The sequence below is a fragment of the Tetrao urogallus genome (genome assembly GCF_951394365.1).
Source record: "Tetrao urogallus genome assembly, chromosome: 5".
Taxonomy (NCBI): domain Eukaryota; kingdom Metazoa; phylum Chordata; class Aves; order Galliformes; family Phasianidae; genus Tetrao; species Tetrao urogallus.
In genome coordinates, this window is record NC_136818.1 from 13,410,499 (window position 1) to 13,433,532 (window position 23,034).

At 39.8% G+C, this 23,034-nt stretch overlaps 2 protein-coding genes across 2 annotated transcripts; one reads left to right on the forward strand and one right to left on the reverse strand.

Moving 5' to 3' along the window:
• Window positions 1-447: 447 nt before the first annotated feature.
• On the forward strand, window positions 448-10,159 carry SAMD13 (sterile alpha motif domain containing 13; the record flags this gene model as incomplete). Its single annotated transcript, XM_079536222.1, has 3 exons — window positions 448-500; window positions 4,399-4,510; window positions 10,016-10,159. 3 exons carry the CDS (start codon window positions 448-450, stop codon window positions 10,157-10,159), a joined length of 309 nt encoding a protein of 102 aa, XP_079392348.1.
• A 5,940-nt stretch (window positions 10,160-16,099) lies between these two features.
• On the reverse strand, window positions 16,100-22,769 carry LOC306946461 (uricase-like; the record flags this gene model as incomplete). The annotated part of the gene is made up of 8 exons (XM_079535494.1): window positions 16,100-16,237; window positions 17,300-17,383; window positions 17,794-17,917; window positions 18,397-18,583; window positions 21,412-21,490; window positions 21,621-21,737; window positions 22,180-22,398; window positions 22,593-22,769. The coding sequence occupies 8 exons, from the start codon at window positions 22,767-22,769 to the stop codon at window positions 16,100-16,102; spliced, it is 1,125 nt and encodes a 374-aa protein (XP_079391620.1).
• Between the last annotated feature and the right edge of the window lie 265 nt (window positions 22,770-23,034).

Sequence of the window (23,034 nt, forward strand, 5' to 3'; positions counted from 1 at the left end):
CAGATCCCCATTTGTAAAACAAGGGCGTAGATTCCCAAGCCTCGCTAGCAGTAGGGTTGTGCTTCTGCTCAGGGTGACTGAAGGCACTGAGAGCACGCTTGGTATCCTATAACTGGTTATAGGCATATTGCAGCTGGTCTTTCTCTGCGTAGTCAAGATTGTATTAGTTTAAAAAAGGATCGTATGTGATGCTTCGTGACTGAAAATCAAGGAAGATGTGATTTCCTGTGTTCAAAGCACAGGCAAACTTTTCCTAATTCATTAGTTATTACCGGCTTTGCCAAGGTTCTGAGGGAAGTGGTCTTCCACAGCACTTTGCTCTCAGATGGAAACAGTTGCATTTCCATGGAATACTTGTTTCTGTTGTGTTTGGTTGTTCTTTTCATACTACTAGTAACTAAACGCAGCTTTTTTCCTGTTGGTAGCTGCTGAGGAAACCTCTTCTCCATGCTAACTGTTGACATGGAAAACAAGGAAAATGGTTCTCTGGACGTCAAAAAGTAAGTGATTCCTTAAAGTTTGTTTTATGCAAATAGCATGTGAATTTTGATTGTATTTTTCCATTGACTTAATATGGATGGCAAGGGTGGGGATCTCCATCTTTGCTTATTTCTACCAGTCTGTGTTCTCTATTAGTTTTATTGCATTTCTACTTTGAAATAAAAGAATCTAGGGCACTGAAGTGATTTAAAGTGGTATGCAGGAGGATAGTACAGCAATGGAGAGGTGCGGAAGCTAATAAGCTGGTAGTATTCCTTTTTCCATTGTTTTCTTATCTCAGCTGGAGACCAAAGCGAGTGGTAGCACAGCAACCAATACTCTGCCCATGTTCACCCGTTTGCTGTTGTGGGGAAAGTTCCTCTCACCATCCGCATTGACGATGAGGTGAAATTCCTGAGGAAGGACTTGCAAAAGTCAAAGCAGCAAATGGTGCCTGAGGTGTCCGTGCTTTCTAGAACCAATGCCTGATGGGGAGAAGTGTCCCATGTATGTGTCTCCTCTCATTCTTTTTATCTCCCTGCTGACTGTCCAGCCATCCTAAGCTGAGAAGCAGCATGTGTCCCTTCAAAGCAGATATTTTATGCTATTTGCTGGAGAAGCCCCAAACAGATTCCTTCTTCAGACCTATGGTGGTAATAAGGGAAAGAAAGACATGCTGTACGCTGCTCTGCAGGTTTCTTCAGTGTGGTGGGCTGCAGGCTAAGGGATAGGAACTGTTTTAGATGTATTTCTTTATCTTTGAAGGTCATCAGTTCTTCAGTTGGGATCGCCAGTCCTAATCTAACTTACTGTCTGAAAAGTGAAGTTTTGTGTGGGAAAAACAGCTAAGTTCTGTTAGGCTTATAAATACTCTGTTGATAAGTAACACTAAGAAAGGAACTAGAGAGAGCTTGTCACCTGTCCTGCCAGACTGCAGCACTTCTATGAAGCTGCACCTCATTCTTGTCTTTCACATCCCTTTGCCAGGAGTTGTCCTTGAAAATGTGATGATGCTTAGGTTCCCCAGCACCAAGTAATGTAAACAACAACAATAATAACAATAATAGTAATGGTCTCTTCGGGATACTGTTGAAATGCATGATTATGATACAGCATCAAAAGATCTGCTGGTAGCCAATAAAATTTGTATTTTTCCCCATTAACTCAAGAGTCTGGCTATACCACACCAATGTAAAAAGTGTTTCCCTGTTAAGTGACTAAGCATAGATTATGCCTCTCAGAAGCCACCTTCAGTTACCTGTTTTTCTTCTGCACCTGAGACTCCATGGCAGAGGCAAGAAGGGAAGCAGTGAGAACAAGGACAGCTTTAATCTTTTTCCCCCGAGGCTTAGGTGATAAAGACTCAACTACTAATTGCAATGGTGGCTTTTTAAATCTGGTTGTGATTATAATTAAACAGAGCATAAGCTGTGGTTTCTAAAGAAAAATATATAGTATGTATGTGTGTCTATCTAAGGAAGTATTTGGCACTTCCTTGAAGAGGTTATAAATAGCTTGGATAAAAGCTGTTTCTTCGCAGTTATATTTTTCCCAGGCCTTACTGCTTCGGCCACATGATGGCAATAAAGGTACAGGGACAGTGGCAACCAGAAGACAAGTCAAATCTTTGTTCATTGTTAGCACACCTAGTATCTGATTATAAAGCCTAACATACTAGTTCTCTTATGTTTTTAGGGCGTCCAGAATGTCTGGCATAAACTGTTGTGTGGCTAAACAGTGGCTCTTATATATTCCCTTTTCTTGTCTAAGGAATAGAGCCATGTGCAACAGCAAGGCAAGGAGAAGGCTGTCTAGAAGCCAAATGAGCATCTGTGTGGGTAGGTGATTTAAAATCCAGCCAGCCCCTGACAGTACACCACATGCCTGTGAGTTTTCTGCAGCTATAACTGTGGAAATGGACTCTGCTTGAGGTCCAACATGATGCTATTCCAAGTAGGAATTTGCCATTGTTCCTGGGGTTAGGAATGACTAAGGTGGAGCCCTTGAAGATGTTGCAGTTGGGCCTAGGATGGGACTAGACCAAGCACTACGTTCCCTGGCAGTAAAAGAAGAGCTGTGTGAAGAACCAATGTTCTTGGGCTGAAATACATTGTGGGGGGGATCATAGTCAACTTGAAATGAAAATGCTTTGGGAAGTAAGTAAAATACAGTTAAGTATTTTGACAGATTGAGTCTTTCATTTACTGTTTAGGAATAATTGAATTGTTCTTTTAGCTTTTTTTTTTTTTTAATATTGAGTTTTTTGGGGTTTAGTTTATTTTTAATTTTTAGTTAAAGATGTGTCATTGCGAGTATCTGTGTTTGGGGGGAAATCCAGATATAAATATAGTTCTTCAAATCTTGGTTCTACAAATATACAGAGGTTTTGCATGGTGCTTTTCACAGCATTTTACTTCTTAAGCCTCAGAATGGGTACAACACCAAAAAAAAAGAAAAACTTCAGGTGCAGCTCTGATAAAGTTGGATAGTCTTATTTAAAATTTTGCTGAGTGTTGCCTTTCTCTGCAATCCCAATCATAAAGTTGTTAATTCATGAGCAAGAGCAAGAACCTCTGGCCTTTGCTCCTTGCACTGAAATATGTATATACTCTGTGGTAATTTCAAGAAATTGCTTTTAAAAGGTCAAATACAGTGTGATATTGAGGCTGCAATGTGAGTCTTTGGAGCCAGAATTTTGTTGTCATATTGACAAGTGTGTTTCAGGAATTAAGAGAGAAGTAAAAATCATGCTCACCTTGTTCATGTGGTCATAGAAATGTTGTAGAAATGGTGATCTAAAGCACCTTGTGTGATTCTACTTTCATCTCTTCGTGGCTGGTTTTAAAAAAATAATTGTCCCTTGAGTTTGCTGAAAGACATACAAGTCTAGAAGGAACAGAGGTGGTGAACGCTGGAAGAGGAAAATTTGAAGGACAGAACAAAAACTTTGTCAGAGGAGTATAATCTAAGTTTACTTTCCATCTGGTACTCTTATCTGTATGGTTTTGTAATTTCTTCATTAACATTATGGTTAAGCATGCAGGACAGTGAAAAACATCTGACCTGTAAGCATGGGATGTCTAGTTGGAGAAGCATCTTGTCCAAATTTATTTTCTACTGAATGACATCTTGTTCTTCATCCTACTACATTGCTGTAGGGCAGGCAATCAAGCTCATCACATGTTTCACCAAGAGTTTGCAGATACACAAAGGTTATCTGAGATAATATGATGGCAAGCTGAGGATAAGAAATGAAGGGTTAGAGTAGCAACATGAATGATTGGTTGGTCTTGCTACTGTGGAAAGTAATTGCTTAAGGTCAATCATAGAAAGAATCTGTTCTGATTGTGTTAAACAGATATTTTCTTACATTCTTAGTTGTTCAGAAAGTCCCAGGATTTCTCCACAGGTAAGTCAAAAAGAAATTTTGGAGGACTCTCTATATTGAGCAATTAAAGCAATCAGTGGTGTCTCTATTTTCTTGTTTTATGAGCTAAAGATAATTTCCAGTACTGTAACCCATGTTGCAATATAGCACAATCTCCTCTTGGAGAAGAGTAATCTGCATACTGCAATTCTATGTAAATGCTTGATAGCTGAAATCAAACTACAGAGGTAGCCTCTGTTCTGCAAAGGCAGCGCACTCATGGGCAAAGCTCCTGACTGCCTGCCTTTGGCTGATGTGAATATCCATATTCTTCTTTTCTGAAGGGAGGAGTATGTCACTTGTCCCTGGTATCAGGTCTTTGAAACGGAACAGAAAAGCAGTGATTCTTCTCTATTGGAGTGGTGGCAGGTGTGTTGAGGGGTACTATTCCTGGAGGAACAGAGAAGGGAACATACATGGGTTGTCTACAAAGAAGCAGCAGGGACTCTACAGACAAGTAGTGATTATTTGTTTGGGTTTGTGTGTTGCAGTTCAGTAGAAAATGGGAGACCTCCAGATCCTGCTGACTGGGCTGTTATAGATGTTGTGAATTATTTCAGGACAGCTGGATTTGAAGAACAAGCCAGTGCTTTTCAAGAACAGGTAAGTTTGCTAGGAAACACTTTGATTGCCGCCACCTTCTCCCGTTGCACGTTTTTGCCATGGGCTCAGTGATACTTGTTAAATGGAAAAATCCCACATTAGGTGATTGGGTATGAAAACCTGTGGGAGTTGAAGATTGTCATGTTACAGGATCCACATAATGGGATGAAGTATGTTTGAAATGTCATCTGAAAGGTGAGGAATCTAAACAAGTTTTCTCGCTTGGACTGGTTTAAAATGTGGATGGTAATTTCCTTCTTCCTAAGTATACTGTGCAAATACTCTCATCCAAAGGTTCCTAACAGTAATTACTTTTGAGGATATAGAATGAAAAGGGCTGCTGTGTTCCACAGAACTTGACAATATATGTGAATAGGGAAAGAGTAAGTTGGCAATTAAAGGGAGTAATCTTCTCAGGCACAGGAGCAGCATGTTTGTCGGACTTCCAATCTGATGAAGAGACTGGGGCTTGCAGAAGGGTGGTTGTAAGTATCAGGAAGACCTGGAGAGTTTAGATCCTTGAACTGAACAAAAGCTATGAGTTGGAGAATTTTCCATCTGCCTTTATATGTCAAGGAAAGGCTATTGGAGAAAAATCAGTTAAAGGGACAGCCATGGACTGCTCTCCACAGAAAAACAAGTGTGGGAGCATGAATCAAGTTTCAGAAATCATTTTTACAACTTTAGCCTTTGTGGTATTGACCCCAGAGTTAGCTTCAGTATATGGCGTTAGTCTCAGCATAACAAGTGCCTACATCATAAACACACTTTCTGATGCTAATGAATGGCTTCTTTTGGCAGTTTTGCAAAGAGCATAGCTGTTGTATAGCTCCTTGGTAGCTCACCTATCAGCACACTGTTAAAGTGTGTTAGTGAGGAAAGATAGGGGTGTTTGCTTACTTGGCTTGTGGTTCACTTGTTCCATAGGGACGGATCATAAAACTGCAGATTATCAATTCAGCACATTCTGTAATATATCTGTAGGTTTGTGTGCAAGTACCAGGAAATTAATTGTCATGATAGTTTGGATGGGGCTTTGGGCAACTTGGTCTAGTGGAAGGTAACTGTGCCCACAGCTGGAACTCTAGGTGATGTTGTAAGATCTCTTCCAACCCAAACCCTTCTGTGTTTTATTCCATGAACATTTTTGTTTAGTTATTAAAATGGATGGCTTGACTTTCCAAGGCCTGAGCCAGAGTAAGATATGGCCAACTTTGCTGGAGAACAGTACATCTAAACTGAAATAGAGTTACTGTTGATCAGAATAATCTTGCTGACCTTCTGCACCTGGGCTATGAAGTCCCATCTGATTGGAACTGATGAGTATAAAGAAGTATCTAAATTTAGCTCTTTGTTCTGGGAGGTGAAAAACCTGGTGCTGGCTAATTTTCTGGCAGAAGGCAGAGAGGTTTTTGCTGCAGCTGCTAATAATTTTTGAGAATTTGAAGATGGGTAAACAAATGAAAAAAGCCTAAGTTTATCAACTCCTTAATACCAGCAATTATGGCTCCTCAACAACCCTGGAAACATGACATAAGAAAAACACAAGCCAAGTAATTGCAGCCTCTGGGTTTTTTCCTTATTCTGACAGATACCTCTGACTTTCATCACATGCCTTAACCTCTCTAAATACCAGCTGGCTTGTCAATAGTACTGCAGTAATTACTACTGATCTTGCAACAGCAAAGTGAGGCTAGCTCAGGAGTTCTGGCAACGCAATTTGCAACAGCCTGGTGGAAAATAGCATGTAGAACTGACAAGTGCAGGTTTTGTTAGTATTCTGCAGTGAGGACAAGTGGCTTCAGGAGGAAAGATGCAGTAAGCTTATTTTTAGCAACATATTGCCAAGGCTCTGCTAGGTTAGATGGGCAGTAAGCTGCCATAGGCAGAAATATGGTTTTGGTTCTGCTACTAACTTCACTTTATGCTAAAGCTTTGGAGAGAAGCTGACAGGTGCCACCAAGATATAGCCAGGAGATGTGAGATGGACAGTTGAGGTGGAAATCATTGCCACTCCCTTCCACTTCTATTTACTTAGCAGCATAGAGAGCAGCGAGTGCTCTCCAGGCAAGAACTGACCCTTCCCTTCTGCTTCAGGAGCAATTCTATCTCTATCCTCTTAACAGCAGTGTTGTTTTGTTTCCTCTGCGCTGTTTAGAAGACACTAATTTTAACTCTGTATACTTATGGTATTTGTTATCAGGATCTCACAGGCTCTCCAGGTATGGCAGTCACAAGGTGTGCAGCTGAAACTGTGGCCATCTCTGGTTTTAAATGCCATTTGTTCTGCAGCTTGTCTGGGTCTCAGAATCTGAAATTTGTTTGATCTGCTACTGCCATGGATATATACTGGAAGGGGAACGAGGCTGTAAGTGGTGAAGGGAAGTATCCCAATTCACCTACAACACTGAGAAATTGTTTTCCACTGAACTGTTTTAGAAGGGTTAGCACGACGATTTTCTTGCAAGACATCCATAGTTCAAAATGTAATCTCAAGAAATATTAATATGTTCAGCTTCTACGTAACAGTAAGTCCACACTTCTAATGAATCTAAATCTGGACTCGCATGACGCAAATGACTCAAAGGATTTTGTAAGATGTGATTTTTTTCTTATACTTTTAAAGGAAAATGAAAAAACATTTTAAGGACTACAGAATGTTTTTAGTAACTGTATTGTAAGTGCTGGTAGGGCATGATGAGTATATGATGGTTATACATTATTCTTTCTTGGAGTTTCATTGATGTCAGCAAGCTGTAAGAGCTCTCTGAAAAGATTCAACTGGAAGATGTTGCCCAATATCCAAAACAATAACATCAAGCACATTTTTCCAGGCAAGCCAAGAAGTTGGGCACAGAGGATCACTGAAGAGAGTGGCAGACCAGATGTGGGTGAGAGTGTGAACGTCTTCAAAGAACTGTTATCTGCAAGTACATGGCTGATATTTCTCTAGGAGCCTTGGGAGCACAGGGGGCTTTGGCTTGCTCGAAGATGGATTCCTTGTGACGTGTCCTGAGATGTGGTAGTGCAATGCTTGACCCTTCACTACTGCCACGCAACTTCTTACCATTAGTACTGTGTTATGCAGCTCAGCCTAAGGAATCCAATGATAGTTTGCTGGCCCTTGCTGCAGTGCCTTACCAGAAGGGAAACAGGTTTGATATTAGCTGGTATCTGCTGCCATCTTCTAGCAGATCCATGGCATGGAGGAGCATGTGAGCATGCTGGCTGGTATACTTTCTTGTCAGCTGTGATGTAGAACACTGCAGTTCTCAGTCACTTGGAGAAAGAGCAGACTTGATTCTTGACTGGTCGTGTGGGGATTTGCTGAAGACGATAAATTGACTATTGCAGCTGAGGAACTACTGTTAGCTCTAGATGTGCAGAGGGATGCCTCTCTAGATGGCACTAAAAGGGCATGACAAAAGCTGGCATTGAAGTTGCACCCTGAAAAATAACCTGAAAATAGTGGAGTAGCAGAGAAGAACTTCACAGAAGTCTCCAAAGTCTTACCTGATGCCAAAAAGTGAAATGACAATGGCAAATCTATGGAAGCAGTTTTAAGGGGAAAGAAAACAAAAAGAGGTGGAAGTAAACCATAAAACAGACATAGAGATGTAACACACTGGAATTTTAATACATATTTACTCATTCCTACCCAGGTATGCTTAGAGGATCAGTCTTCTATTCAATTAAATCCTTAGATGGTCTACTTCCCAGCATTTCTTAAATCCATGGGGAATCCTGTGGAAGAAGAAGGAAAAGGAAATAAATTCTCTCTACCTATTCATGGAGTTTCTCCTGTTCCAGGTACTGGATTTTCTTCATCTGGATCCCTCCAAGCTGGAGGTTGTTCTTACTCCATAACGTCATTGAACGGCAGTGGAAAAGGCAACTTCAGATCAGTCGTATCAATGAGCAAAATACTCAATGGTGTCAGAATTTCCACAAAAAGAATTGTGACAAATGGAAACAAGAAAATATCAACTGTTTTTAACTATTAACATTCTCAACAGAAATTGGAAGGAGGTACCTGTTATAATTGGGTAAAAAGTTATTGGAAATGTGATTTTTTTTCAGAAATACTGTTACACTGTGCTCTTCTGGAGGGATTAGCAGTTATATCTCTTGGTAAGGTTTTAAAGAAATTCCACTTTCAGCGGATATTTGGTTATAGTATGCTTTTTCCATCAATCTTGTATTTTTAATCACATAATGGGAGAGATCAGTTTGGACAAGTTACTATAGAACTCTAATGTTCCTTCTTTGTCATTTTTTTTCATGTTAAATTGTAACAAAAAATATGATCAGTAACATCTCCAAAACAATATTTAATATTTGTAAGAAAGATACTGCAGTGGAACTGTTTTGTGTGTGGTATTTATCTATGGTATTTATAAAAACACAAAATCGTGGTAATATAGAGTAATGGACAACAATAATATATGCAGGCATTTGAACTTGTTGGCTATTGATGCCAAATTAAAATTTATTTTTTAATTAAAAGTAGAAAAGAATGCAGCAAAGTGAAGCCAGTGCAAGAGAACATCCTATGTTAAAGACTTTGGGCTGTGATGACTTGTGAGACACCAGTCGATGCACTGCTCTGTAGATGTAGCTTGTTTCTTGGGTAGCGCAGTGATAGAACTGTGACGGTGCAAATAAAAGAATGGTCGTGTGTCTGAAACTGAGGTGGGAGTTGTGAGATGGGCATTCTTTCTGCTTTTTGATGCATGGAGAATCATTTACAGTTAATTTGCAAACATATGACATGCATTATCAGATGGGGGAGAAAAAAAAAAGCCTGCAGGATTTCTAATCTAAATGGGTCAGAAAGCAAAGATTTGAGGAGACAAAAAAAAAAAAAAAAAAAAGAGAGAGAGAAAAGAATGAAAACCCTATGATTTAAAAGTGGAATGTAGCCATTGTGGAGATTCAGCCTGGGAAGTTGCTGCCTTCTCCACTGTAGTTGAAGGAATTTCCTTTGGAGTGCTGAGCTCTGCAGCTGGATCCTTGTAAAAGTTCTGATTGCAGGAGACTCCTTTTCTCTGCAGGATGTGTGGGAAGTCGGCCGTTTAAAGCAGTCACCTGAAGTTATTAGCAGGTGCTGACTAGTCCAAACTTGTACACTGCTGTCAATGGTAATTTTGAAACACATTTCACTGCCTTCTCCCTAAGTGTGTCCTTTGTTTAATGGTTGTTAGTTAGGCAAGCTGTACGTGTGCCTATTAATTTCAAACAGATGTACAAGGAGGGAATTTTGAAATGAGACTGATTTGGGTTTTCTGCTTGACTAAATAGTATTTATGCATTAGTCAGCACAGTTGAGCACTTGAAAAACCAAACAGCAGATGTTAGCAGCTACAAACAATTATTTCAGAAAAATAAAAGGCTACTATTTCTTTTCTCACTGATCCTCTGTAGTAGTCTTCCATTTGTTGCATGATTGTTCTCAGCTATTAGATTTGTACGTTTTCTTTATCAATTCTTTAATTCTTCTTATAGGAAATTGATGGCAAATCATTACTGTTGATGACAAGAAATGATGTACTGACTGGACTTTCATTAAAACTGGGGCCTGCGCTGAAAATCTATGAATATCACGTAAAACCTCTACAGACACAACATCTAAAGAACAACTCTTTATAGCGAATTGTCTAATTGGGGTCATGTTGTGCCTCAAACAGTAAATAAGCAATTTGGTTTCATGTGATGGAACTTTGTAAAGAGAGAATATATTAAGAATTTAAACCAAATTTAGATATTTATCCTATTGGATAGAGTTGGCAATATAATGTATACTGAGTCTGAATTGAGAGAGGTGGTGTGTATTTTTCACATAGTGCATAATGATTTTCTCTTTTAGGGTTTGTCAGTGAGCATGTTGAAATAGCTACATCACTGTATCCAGAACAAAAGGGAGGTATGTCATTCTCATTTTTGAGCCAGCGTGTTCTTAATATCATTATTTAAATACCAAAAAATCAAACAAACAGAAGAAAAATAAAATAAAGTTTATGTGCATCTTTGGGAGAGATAAACCGTTGGAAGTATCTTCTGGTGTACAATAAAGACCTACTAAAACTATTACTACTTGTAATTCTGGGATGGGACTGACATTTGCCAACTCACCCTTTTTTGCAGAGGGTCCTATTTTGACCTTATTAAGGTTTATTTGTGGTATGCCGCAATGTTTAAAGCTGTACATAAAACTAACATAACCCCTTCGATAGCAGAAGGTGTCGCTGACAGGTGAAACTGGGTTGTGTATTTTTTGCTGTCTTCTAAATTTTCAGCTTGTTTTCACCTGTTTTTAACAGTAGCTCTATGTAAAGTATGGTTGGTTTTTAAAGTTTGTGTTGCTTTGCAAACAAAAGAAATAGATCGTTCTTTTTTAATTTATGATAACTTGTTTTCTAACATTATGCAGAAATTTGTTAAACAAACCTGCACATTTTTAATATTGTCTGTCATTGGTGTTGTAATGGTTTATTTTTTTTAATGCTTTACTTAACAGTTTGAATACTTGTTTTAAAAACTAAAAGAAGCTGTCTTGTCACCATACATCTCTGTTAAAAGAGAGAGTCTTGTTCAATCTGTTTGTACCAGTTCCCTCCTTGATAGGTTGCTTGCTATAACCCAATAAAGCATTGCTTATGTTTGAACTCAGTTTACTTTATAGATCTTTTTACTTTCTGTTTCTTTATTATGTTATATTGGATTTCCTGATTTTTTTTATTTTTTTTATTTTTTTTTCCTACTTCTCCATTAAAACAGTACCAAAACCTTCTGCATATTCTTTGCTCCTGTGATTACTTTTAACACCACCTACCAAGATATTTAAAGACTTTATTTTTGCTTTTTCTTATCCAGTGTTACATACTGCTGAAGGAGAGAATTTGAAGCATTGGTTACATTCACCAGTAACATCTGCACTTCTCTTACCCTTTTCTAGAGCTGTCAGTGATTCAGAGGTGCTGTGCTGGCACTGCTACAGCAGAGTGAATTATCCCTCAGTGCCTGGGAGATAACGTACAGGTACTGCTTAGCACTGTCCAGACTTGTCATCTTCTCTGGCCCAGAGAACTTTGTGATGACCTCTAAAATGGGATGTGGAGTTGCATAAGTGAGACTTAGCAGATGAGCTAGGAAGCAGGAAATAAGTGGGAGTGTGTGCTAAAACTGAACATGGTTTGGGAGGCAGCGGTGATGGGATTGGAAGGGAGAGAGTAGGGGTGTGGTGATTTCAGCCAAATGGGGACAACATTCTGTGACAGCAAAGAGAAGCTCCTGTAATCTCCTGCCTTAAGTAGTTGTCCTGCCTTCACTTTGATTTGGCCAAGTGCAAGGTAGCTTTGGATGCTACAGTGGTAGGAGAGTTGCTTATATTTCTAGTATTGCCATCTGGAAGGGGATAAAGCCACATATGTATCTGCTCTATAGGTAAACCTCATGGCATGTGCTATGACAAACTATACAGCAGCGTGCTTTCTTGTATAGCTTCTAACCTTTACTCTGTAAAACATTTATTTAGATATGTAATAGGATTCTGGGGTGTATTAACCATTTCTCTTCCTTTCCCTCAGAGAACTGTGCTCTCTTTGGGTATCTGCTAGCAGGTTTGTAGGTCACAGTCTGAATTCTTGTTACAACTTTATTGTTTATAATTTGGTAGCAGCCAGGGATACCTACTGGGAATAGAGATCTTCTGGAAGGCTTCAATCAAATAGAGAGAATCATCTCTGCCCTGGGGAATTTTCAGGTACAGACTATCAGGCCAGTCAGAGGCTGCAGCTGAAAAATTACACGTACAATTTCTCTAATTATTTTAATACAGAATTAGATCTACTTATGGGAAGAATTATGTGAAGCAGCTGCCTGTAGCTGTCTGGAGATTCCTACCTGCCCTGAATTTGTAGAATTGTTGGAGTGGAATACACCATGCTATGTTACCAAAGGATGAACTGAATATTCTCTTTTCCTCCATTTGAATGTTTTGGTTTGGTTTGGGTTTTTTTGGTAGATCTATGGATGATATCAAATTAAAAGATGTTCATTCCATCAGGAAGCAAAAATTTTTGCTGTACAGCTGTGAGGACTCATTTGGTGATTACTGAGTACTGTGCTTTCTTTTAATGTGTTTTAATGACTGCTGTGGTTTAACCCAGCAAGTGGCTAAGCACCACACACTCGTTTGCTCACTCCTCTCTTCCCAATGGGATGGAAGAGAGAATTGGAAAAAAAAACAAAAACAAACAAAAAAACAGCAACAACGAAGAAGAACTTGTGGATTGAGATAAAACTATTCACTAAGATAGAGAAAAGGCAGAGAATAAATATGACATATGTATGGTGATTACTGAGTACTGTGCTTTCTTTTAACATGTTTTAATGAGCAAGTGAATTGGATTAAAAACCATCCAGATTGTATTCTTCCCTTGGTCAATACTGTGAACTGGTTCATACAAGTAGAGATCTTACAGAAAGCTCAGTGCAAGCATGGGAGGGAGTTTGGAGTATGTTATTCTGAACCATAACCATTTCTTTTCCTGATCTTTATTGTGGTTTCCTAGTGCTCTCTGAGCTTTCTAATGCTGCCCACAGAGGTTGTGGAGTCTCCACTTGCCTCTACAGTCTGTGCTAGGAACCAGGGGGTTGGGCTAGATGATTTCCAGAGACCCTTTCCAATCCCTGCGACTCTTTGATTTTCTTTGTGTAGGTGACTGTCTTGATTTTGTCCATTACATATTCCTTGCTGTTTCTGTAAGAGAAAGGTAAAATATTTTTTAAAAAGACTGTATAGTCTGAAAGAGGAAGCAAAAGCCAGATTATTTTTAGTGACCATTTGTCTTCCAGAAAACACAGCTGCTGTTGAGATGAGAAAGCAACTGATGGGCAGTACTGGATACCATGTCAGAACTGTGGTTCTAATAGTGGCAGAGCTATGCAGGGGTCCTGGTTAAAAGCCAACTTTGTGCTTTGGGTGCCCAGTGTCTGATTGCTCAGCTGATACTGGGTTGAGAGTGACAGTAGTCTCAGTGCTGCTGGTCTCCCTGCTATCACACTGAATGGGTAATTTAGAGACTCCTCCATCTCCTAGAGGCAGCATGAAGGAGCAAAGCAACAGTCAAATCCCCTGCCCTGCTGCCAGTCAGCACAGGAACAGGGAGACATACTGCAGCCAAGATCCTCCTGTTTGCTGACCATCATGGAGACCAAATCTAAAGAAGGTAGAAATGGTTTTAAGTTGAAAGGGGAAATGGTTGTAAGTTGAGGGATGGAAGATTTAGGTTGGGTGTCAGGGGGAAGTTCTTTACTATGAGAGTGGTGAGATGCTGGAATAGGCTGCCCATAGAGGCTGTGGGTGTTCCATTCCTAGAAGTGTTCAAGGCCAGATTGGATGGGGCCCTGGGCAGCCTGGTCTGGTATTAAATGGGGAGGTTGGTGGCCCTGCATGTGGCAGGGGGGTTGGAGGTTCCTTCCAACCTTGGCCATTCTGTGAAGATAAAAAGGAATTTGGTCAGGGATTGAGCCCAAATAATGTGGCTAAGTCCCATTTTCAGGAATTATTTATCGCACTGTGATCTGATTCTAGTTGTCATATAGAAGATTTGGGCTGCTTCCTATTGTCTAAATGCTTACATTGGAAGGAATATGTTCACATGCATGACTCAGGTTTTGCAGTGCTGGATGGGGCTACGCTGAGTTGTCTGTAAGGACTGCTGAGTGTCCGTGTGTGTGGAGGTCTATAGAAGCCACATTACAAGAGTGTATGTGTGCTTTTAGCTACAGAATAATTTAAATCAACAACTAGTTGCTTCTTTGCATCCTTGTTCTGCCATGAAGTTTAATCCATTACTACTTTGTAAGTCCACAGATGAAGCACTAATAGTAATGACAAACAACCTTCTACTGAGTGCAAGTCATTTCTCACCATGTAGAAAGAAGGTTGGTAGTGAAGAGCAGAATAAATGATCTGCTTTGCTTAAAAAGGGCTAAAGATTGAGATGTGCAATATGAGCCTTTTTTCCTTTTGTTTTTATCAATTGGTAGTGAACTGTCATTTGAAGCAATGCTGATCATTTTTGAGGTAAAATTGTCTGAACTAAAATATCATTCCATACGATGTTTATATGTATATGCAAGTAAGAAATTTTTATTTCTTATTTCACGAAGAGTCAAATACTGACTTGTTTGGTTTTTAATATTGCTCTTTATTTGCCCTTGAAAGATAAATTAATAAATTATAAGCACCTAAATATAGAAGAAGTAGCAAGACATAAGCCCAAGCCCACAAGTACAATACAAATCAAGTCAAACAAGGTAAGAATGCACATCCCCAGCAAAACCTATCAGTGTCACTAATGGAGCTTTCAGAATCAACAAGTGACCAAAGAACAGCAGATCTGGGGCAGATTCACTCTGTGGTGTCATTTGTTCTGTTGTTTCTGAGGTGTTGTCTCAGGATTGTGAACAGTGCCTTCCCTTTACAACTGTTAATCTTGTTCACCGAGGCAAGTTCCTGTCATGGGGTATGGTGCAGGACATGTTCTTTTTCAGTATTTCTGAGCTTACCCTCTGTACTCAGAGAAATGCTGAGGAGGCACGAAGGCAACCAATTTGCAGTTTTCAGACATAACTTAGGGCACTTCCAACTGGATTTGCTGTCTCTGTCACATGGAATTCTGTGACAGTGAAACTTGGAGAAAATGAAAGCAGTGGTTAGAAGCTGTTAGAAGTTGAGCAGGATTTCTATTGCAAATGTGGTAGCTGCCGTTTCTGAGATGAGAATTGCTGGTTCTGTAGTTTTATCTCAATGCGTCCTGTATTTCTGCCTCTTCCTAAGAATAATAGGGTTACTTAGGTTGATTTCTGCCTGCTCTGAAGTCATGGTGACATTATTAGACCAAAGAAAGCTATTTAATTAAAATTACAGAGATAGCCCAAATCCTCAAACACCTCAATGATTAATATAAAAGTAATTATAAAGTAACTGTATATTCTGATGAATAGCAGCAGCAGCCATGCAATCAAAACGCATGCAGAGAAATTAGTAAACAGCTGTAACTAGTCATGCTGTACAGAAGATATGTTAGATTTTTATTTTTTTGTTATTTCCTTCACAAAGAAATCAGTGTCTGACTGATTCCTCACTCAGTTGTCGGGTCAGAACTTCAACTCTCTAGATCAGTGTGGCATGAAGGGGTTGGCACAGGTTACATCAGTGAAACATCTGGTATTGTGCCTGTATATTCATTTTACTGAAGGAATATGAATAGATAATATACATAGTTGCTTATTTTGTGTGTCAAAAACGTCTTAAAGATCATCAAATTTGTTAAGTCTGGGAATAGCTGATTTAAAAATATAAAAACTATAATGTTTCCAGCTGGGATTTTAGTCTGCAAATCACACTGAGTTCCAGGGAGATACTCTGATATCTGAATTTCTGAGGATCATTTAGAAATCCCAATCTAGGATTTCACAGAATGGAAAGTAGTCAATATGAAAGAAGCCAGTAGTAAGTATATGCTGATAGGAAAGCCATACTGCAAGTTTATCAGGAATGTACACGGGAAGCCAAGAGGTTTACTTTCCCTGAGCAGCTACCAGTCCAAACTGACTTTCCTTCTCATCTTTTATCATGTGGCTTTGTGCTTCTAAGTACTTCTTTCTGCCAAGCGTGCAAGCACAGGAACCATAGGGAGTTTCCACTGGAACCAGAACCTGTGGAGAAGGAACACAGATGTCATGCCTGAGACAAGGATGTGTCATTACAATCACAGAAGAAACTGCATCTATTCTCCTCCTTTCAAAATCATGTGTTGGTCCATGACATCCTTTCTGGACCTCAATGGTAGATTTTGTCATCTCAGATGAAAGTAGTTTTATAATGTCCCTGCAAGAGGCCAAAAGTAGTATAGGGTGGCAGGATAATCACAATTTGAAAGGAAAGCCAGAGTATAAGCTGCCTACGGACCATTGAACTGTCAAAACAACAAATGCAGTATGAAGTAACCAAGTTTCTCTCTGTCAAGTAAGGATAATAGAACAAACTTCCAGCTGAACCTGTCCAACAGCTAAAGCAGCTGTGGAAGAAGGAGAAAAAATACATTGTAGCTCCTTTCTCTGTCATTCTGCTTGATGTTAAGTTTATATGTATATAATATATATAATGTTTATATATTTATATAATTTAATATAATATTTGTCACTTAGTTTATATACCAGCTGGTCCACTGCTGGACCAGCCTGCTTTGGCTCCTAATGACTACAGAACAATTCCTTCACTGCAGTCTTAGAATGCTGGTCTTCTGTCATCTAGAGATAAAGTCTACGGCTTTGGCTAACCTGCTCGTGACCTCACAGCACCAAGGATCCTCACTGGCCTCAGCAGCGCTGCCAGTGGAGTAGAAAGAAGAGGCATATTGTACTGGCATTTCAAATTGCCAGGACATGTGAAAGGATGATGAGACTAATTCTACTTGGTTAGACCTGCACAAGTTGACATTATCACTAAAATCGTAATGCAATAAAAATGAATGATTTCTTTCAGACATCTGTTACGGATCTCTCTGATCTCCAAAACATTTTCCTGTGCTTAGCAACATAAGAAGGCAATCATTCTTCTCCTGTAGTTAGTGTAGAACTCCTTTAGTGGTAAGGTAGAGCTTTACTGGGGCGGGGGGAAATTGCTCCCTTTAACTCTGTGTTCTATGCAGAAATGCTGCTGTGCTTTATGGCAGTGTATTTATGAAGCGATTCTGGCAAACTGGAGCATTTACTTACTTCTTTGTCATTGGTACAGCCTAGTGCCTTCATGTCTACCACATTATAAAAGGTGTTGTTCAGGATGACTTCTATGACTTGTACCTGAAAATATGAAAACAGAGCAACGAATCGTGATATTTCTCAGCCAACAGCCTTGAGATGTTTTCCCTCAGTGTGAAGAAGAACAGAGCAACATCTCCTTTCTCCAAAATATGCACAGCTGATAAATGCATTCTATTGAATGTGTGGCCGCTGTTTTGGTGTTGCTTTCACACTTACTCATATCCTACCAAGCATGCAGCAATATTCTCCCCCATTATTGTCATAGCTAATAAGCAGAAATTCTCAGGATTGAAATTGAGAGAGCATTTATAGATTTTCAGACCATCTAGCTGCACCACCAAACAGTTCCGTCTTAAGACTGCTAGAGGAGATTGGTTCATTTTGGTGCTCTCAAAGGACCAATTGATGTTTACTATTGTTAAAGTAAAACATCAACAGAAAGACAATACCTGTGACACTCGGGAGAGGACACACATCTGGATGCAGTTGATGGTCTTCTGGTAAGAGGGCGAATATTCCCCACAGTCAGGTGGCCCTGAGAAGGCCTCAAGGATGCATTCCCGGACTTTGGCCCTAGAGATAAAACATGTTCTTACAAAACTTCTGTCTAGATCCATCATATTTTACTGTGCTCATTTTCTTTCTACTTTTCTCTGTCTTTTTTGTCAGAAAAAGCACATGAGATTTCACAGAAGATCAATGTATTTGTCCTGTCTCCTCCCAGTTCCTCCCTTGCCAACTCTATACTTGCCAGCAAATGTTTTGTTAAAAATATTTAACAAATGAGTTGTGAAGCTGTTCTCTTAGTGTTCTGAATTGAGCTACAGACTGTCCATTTAAATCCTGCTGTCCAATGGACCATTAGAGACAGAAGCTGATTTAGCTGCAGGGATTGCTTTTTGCCCCAGTACTGAATGCTTAGAGCCTCTGCTGAGACCTACGGGAGCAGCTGTGCTTGGCAGGTGCAGGTCTGGCCCTTAACCTGCTGCAATGCACAGAGGGACTTTGGGATCAAAGATTGGGTGATAAATATTATTAAGCTTTATATATACCATATGCAGTCAAAATCAAAATCTCTGCATTCGCCGTATGACCACTTGCAGAAGAGCTCTCCACATAAAATCCTGTCATTCCTTTCAGGAAGCGTGGTGTGTTCATTTCTGTAGAAGCCTTCAAATCCAGACTGTGTTGTCTTCATAAGTTTCAGATCTTTAATTCCAGCAAAAACAACCAGAGGACCTGTGAGCCAGAAATATGCGATAGCATGAGCCCTTTTCAGAGGCAGACAGAAAGGATCTCTGCTTGTGCACTTGTAGTAGCGGTTCTGGAGCCATCAGGTAGTGACTACTCCAAGACTTGCACATTTCTGCTGCAAGGCTGACTACTTCTAAAAATTATTTTCTGTGTGCTGATGTTAGCAAGAAGGCAAGAAACAAGATAGAAGCCACTGAAATCAGAGCTCAGTCTAGAAAGAAGAGAATCTTCTTGAGTGACCTGCAGTGGAGAATCGAGGACACCTCTTCTCTCACTTCCTTGGAGCTGGGATGCATATCAGGTAGGCTCTTACTGATGTCGACTTGGGGATCGATCACTAATTGCTCAAAAGGGAAATGAAATGGGCTACTGGTGCTGTGGTGCACAGGAGAGGTAAAGGGAGGCCTTTTCTAACATGGAGAAGTGTTGAAAGGAAGGTTATACAAAGACTGGGAGCCTCAGCCAGAAATTCACTTTACATATCCATCCTGTTGTGTTTTGCATCCCTAAGAACGCGAGGGCAAGGAGCCAATGCAAATGCTGGCAGTTCAGCTAATTAGCAGGAACTGGCATTAATACAGATACCACCCACAGGTTCAAACTGACAGTGTTTTCCTTGTAGCCACTATTTATAAAATGAGCTGTTGCAGATCAATGCTGCATGGGCGGATTATAATTTTCTGAAGACCTAACAGTTGTGTCCTGAACATTTTATTCTGTCATTTTGGATGGCAGCTGAGAAAATTCATGTGGTCAGTCATTTAGATTACACCAAACTGATAATTGAAAATTTCACTGAGCAGAGCTGCCAAAAATGCAAATTTGGGAAAGAGGAACTTTACACCATGCAGACTTACCCAGAGCCCATATAGATGGTCACTGCTGAAGCCCATGCCGCTGCTTTGTGCTCTTCATGCACACACTAGCTAGTTTAAAATTAATCCTTCAGTAAGCCTGGCACATAGTAATCCTGCCTTTGACTTGGAGGACTGACACACTTTGTCCTTAAATTGCCTTTGAAGAAAGGAGCATATAAACAGGAGGGGGAACAGCTGTTTATGAGGGTGGATAGTGATAGGACGAAGGGGAAATGGTTTTAAACTGAGACAGGGGAGGATTAGGTTAGATATTAGGAAGAAGTTTTTCACTCAGAGGGTGGCGCACTGGAACAGGTTGCCGAAGGAGGTTGTGGATGCCCCGTCCCTGGAGGCATTCAAAGTCAGGCTGGATGTGGCTCTGGGCAGCCTGGTCTTGGCTCCCAAGCAGGGGGGTTGAAACTAGGTGATCTTTGAGGTTCTTTTCAACCCAGGCCATTCTATGATTCAGTGAAAGTTATACTGAAAGTAATTTTGCTGTGATGGATATTTCCAAATGACATGATTGTTTAGAGTGTTTTTTTGTTTGTTTGTTTAAATACCTTGTTACTGGGTATGATTAAAACTGTATTTCATCCATTTATTTTCTTGTTTACATTCATCATTGCTTTTTGAATGGGTCCAGGGAGGTGTTATCTATTACTTTGACTACATTCCCTCATTATTCACCAAAGCTTTGTAGAATCTAAAGATTTATCTTATCTGCCCAATATTGTTGAACAGAATATACTGGATTTTTCAGATCTTGATGACTTCATTGCTCAGGTATAAGATAATTGGGTACAAATGTAATGCAAATACTACCAGTGTACCTTGAAGTATCTCATATTCAAATGCATACTGTTGTTTGAAAAGAATGCTTGCAACAAATGCTTTAATGAAATGCTGCCTGGGTAGATGTCTAGGTAGAACTATAACACCTAGACAAAGTTTTTAAAGAGCTGAATGTCCCTGTGCTTTCAGAAGCTTTTGTGCTTGTACTGTTTTTTCAGTTATCTGATGGCAACTCCACTGAGAATAGGAATCGATGATCTTTAGAGGTCCCTTCTAACCCTGCAATGCTGTGATTAAGTTACTTCTGATGTTTTCAGGTTTTAAAAAATTCTGAGCCTCCAATCAATTGAAATAGTGCAGGGGAGAAAAAAAAAAAAAAAGAAGAAGAAGAAGAAAAAGAAAAGGTTGTAATACTATTAAGCCTCACAAGTTTTCTTTTAATGATGAGTAAAGTGTTAAAACATAGGGTTAACAGAGAAGTAAATTTATGTGTCTGGCTGCTAGGTGCATGGGAGGATGCTAAAGATAGAAAAGGCTCACTTCTAAGGAGAATAAAACAGAGTTGAAAATCTTCTGATTATTATTCACCCAAGCAGGGAATTCTGAAGAAACAACTGAAGGTCTACATGAAGAAAAGACTAAGAAGGAAAGGCAGTTTTTTCAGAAAGCCTTTGTAAAGGCTGAAATTGCAAAATTGCATGCAGAATTATCATGATGATGAAATATTTAGATTCAGTTCATATACTGGAAGCAGAAGCTTCTCAAGAAAGCATAATTTTTTTTTTTTTTCATTCAGGTTTCTTTCTTAATTTTTTTCAAGAAGATAAAATTAATTATATCAAGGCTGAGAAAAATGTAGTAGTTGTCAACATTACTGTGAACATTACAAAACATTATGCCAAAAGGCACTGGAAACCTGCACGGGCTTTCTCTTCTTTTTTTTTCAGCAGGAATGTGGGGCCAATGCTCAGCTGTTCTTTAGCTGTCTCTCAGAGATCAAGGACTACACAATTAGACCATAAAATTATTCCTTGGTTTAGATCTCTGGAGAGGTTTTGTTCCTCTGTAAGCCCTGCCATGGCTTTTGCTGTCCCTAAAGCCACCTTCTGTCATCAGCAGAAATATTTACAGAGAAGCAGGGGAAGCTGCAAAGTCTTTTCTCACCATTCCGGCACTGCTCAGCTTCGCAAAAGCGAATCCCATCAGGAACAAGTATGAATGAGTGGATGTGGGGAACGCCGTTCTAAAATCCAGAGCAGACATGTGAGTTAAAATGCAGAAAGCAGAAAGCATCACCTTAACAGGAAAACAGGGTAAGAGAGTGGCAAATGGCTCCAGCACGAGCCAAGGGAATGCATTAGTATTTCAGATACCTGGTATTGACGTTGCCATGGCACTTCCTGAACGTAGGTTTTGACGTACGCCACTTGGCAAAATGTTGTCATGAAGTGTTTGCAGATATCTATAGCAAATTGTTCTATACTTGAGATCTAAGGCAGCAAAGAATATTATTAGAACGAAGCAATTACCTCACATACAAGAGCAGATTGTTCTAATTGTAAATATTTAGGGAGGATCAATGTTGTTAAAAATACAGATTTCTTTCAATTCTGGTTCTGCGAGCCTACTCACTTGATCAGCTTGCAGCAAATGCTGCAAATAAACATCCATATCCAGCTAAAAATCTCCCATTCTGCAGCTTGGGAGCTGGAGTCCCTGGATGTAATGCTGAATGTGGATTTCATTAAAAGAGAGAGAACTTGAGCTGCAGATTTTCTTTACAGTATGAGGAACTGAGGGAGGTAAGAGCACAGTTAACAGAATTAAGAAGAGACTAAGCTACTTAGAGTCCTTCTGTTTAAAATGCTGCATAACAAACACTTCCCAGTGAAGAGACAAGAAAAGCAAGGATAGCTAAAAAGTAAAAGATACCCCTTTTTTTTTGGCCAACACCAGGACAATATTCTTAATGGTGTCTGTAGGTATCACGAAAGAGTTGTTTCCGTCCAAATACTCATGAGCAGAAGTCAGCCGGAGATGTGTGCACACTTCCACTTCTTTAACAAAGTGCTTCTTCCCTTCTCTATGAAGGCGAAGGAATTTGATTGTGTTCTTGCCATATTCACAGTTGAGCACTTCTATATCCTTAATCTGAAGGGAAAAAACACATGCTATAGTTGTAACAGAACTTGGCAGAGGCATTAGTTACACTTAGGCAGTGAAACATAAGCAACGTTTATTGTTTTATTTCTGTGATTACCTGTGATAATGAAAATATTTCCAAGTTCTGATAGAAGGATAAATGCTTTGAGAAGATGTCTTTATGAGTAGCAGCTATGACAGACTTTAAAACGTTTCTTGGAGGGCAGATCTTTTAGCAAATCGCACGCGGAGCTGCAGGGGCATTGAAGCAAAGCTTCAGTGCAGGGAAGGCAGGTGGCTTTGTGAGCAGGCACAACTCCCAAACAAAGAAAGAAAGCAGCTGTCATGTTCTTGATGACTTTTGTTTTCTGTTGCCCCATCTGTGCATGTTGTGGGTCCCGAGAGAAAGAAGGAAAGAAGGGCCGGGCTGGGCTGGTTGAAAGGGTTTTGTTGCAACTGGATTCCTGATTGCTCATGAAAGGGATCAGAAGCAAGTCTGAGCAGCAAAATTCAGCTCTCAATTCACACTTCCACAATCCTGGCTTTCTGGGATCATTGTTTTTGTTTGCGCTAAGCCCTAATTGCTTTCATCCTGCTTTGGTCAAACAGTCCAAACTTGCACAGCTTCTGCCGTGCCGGAAACAC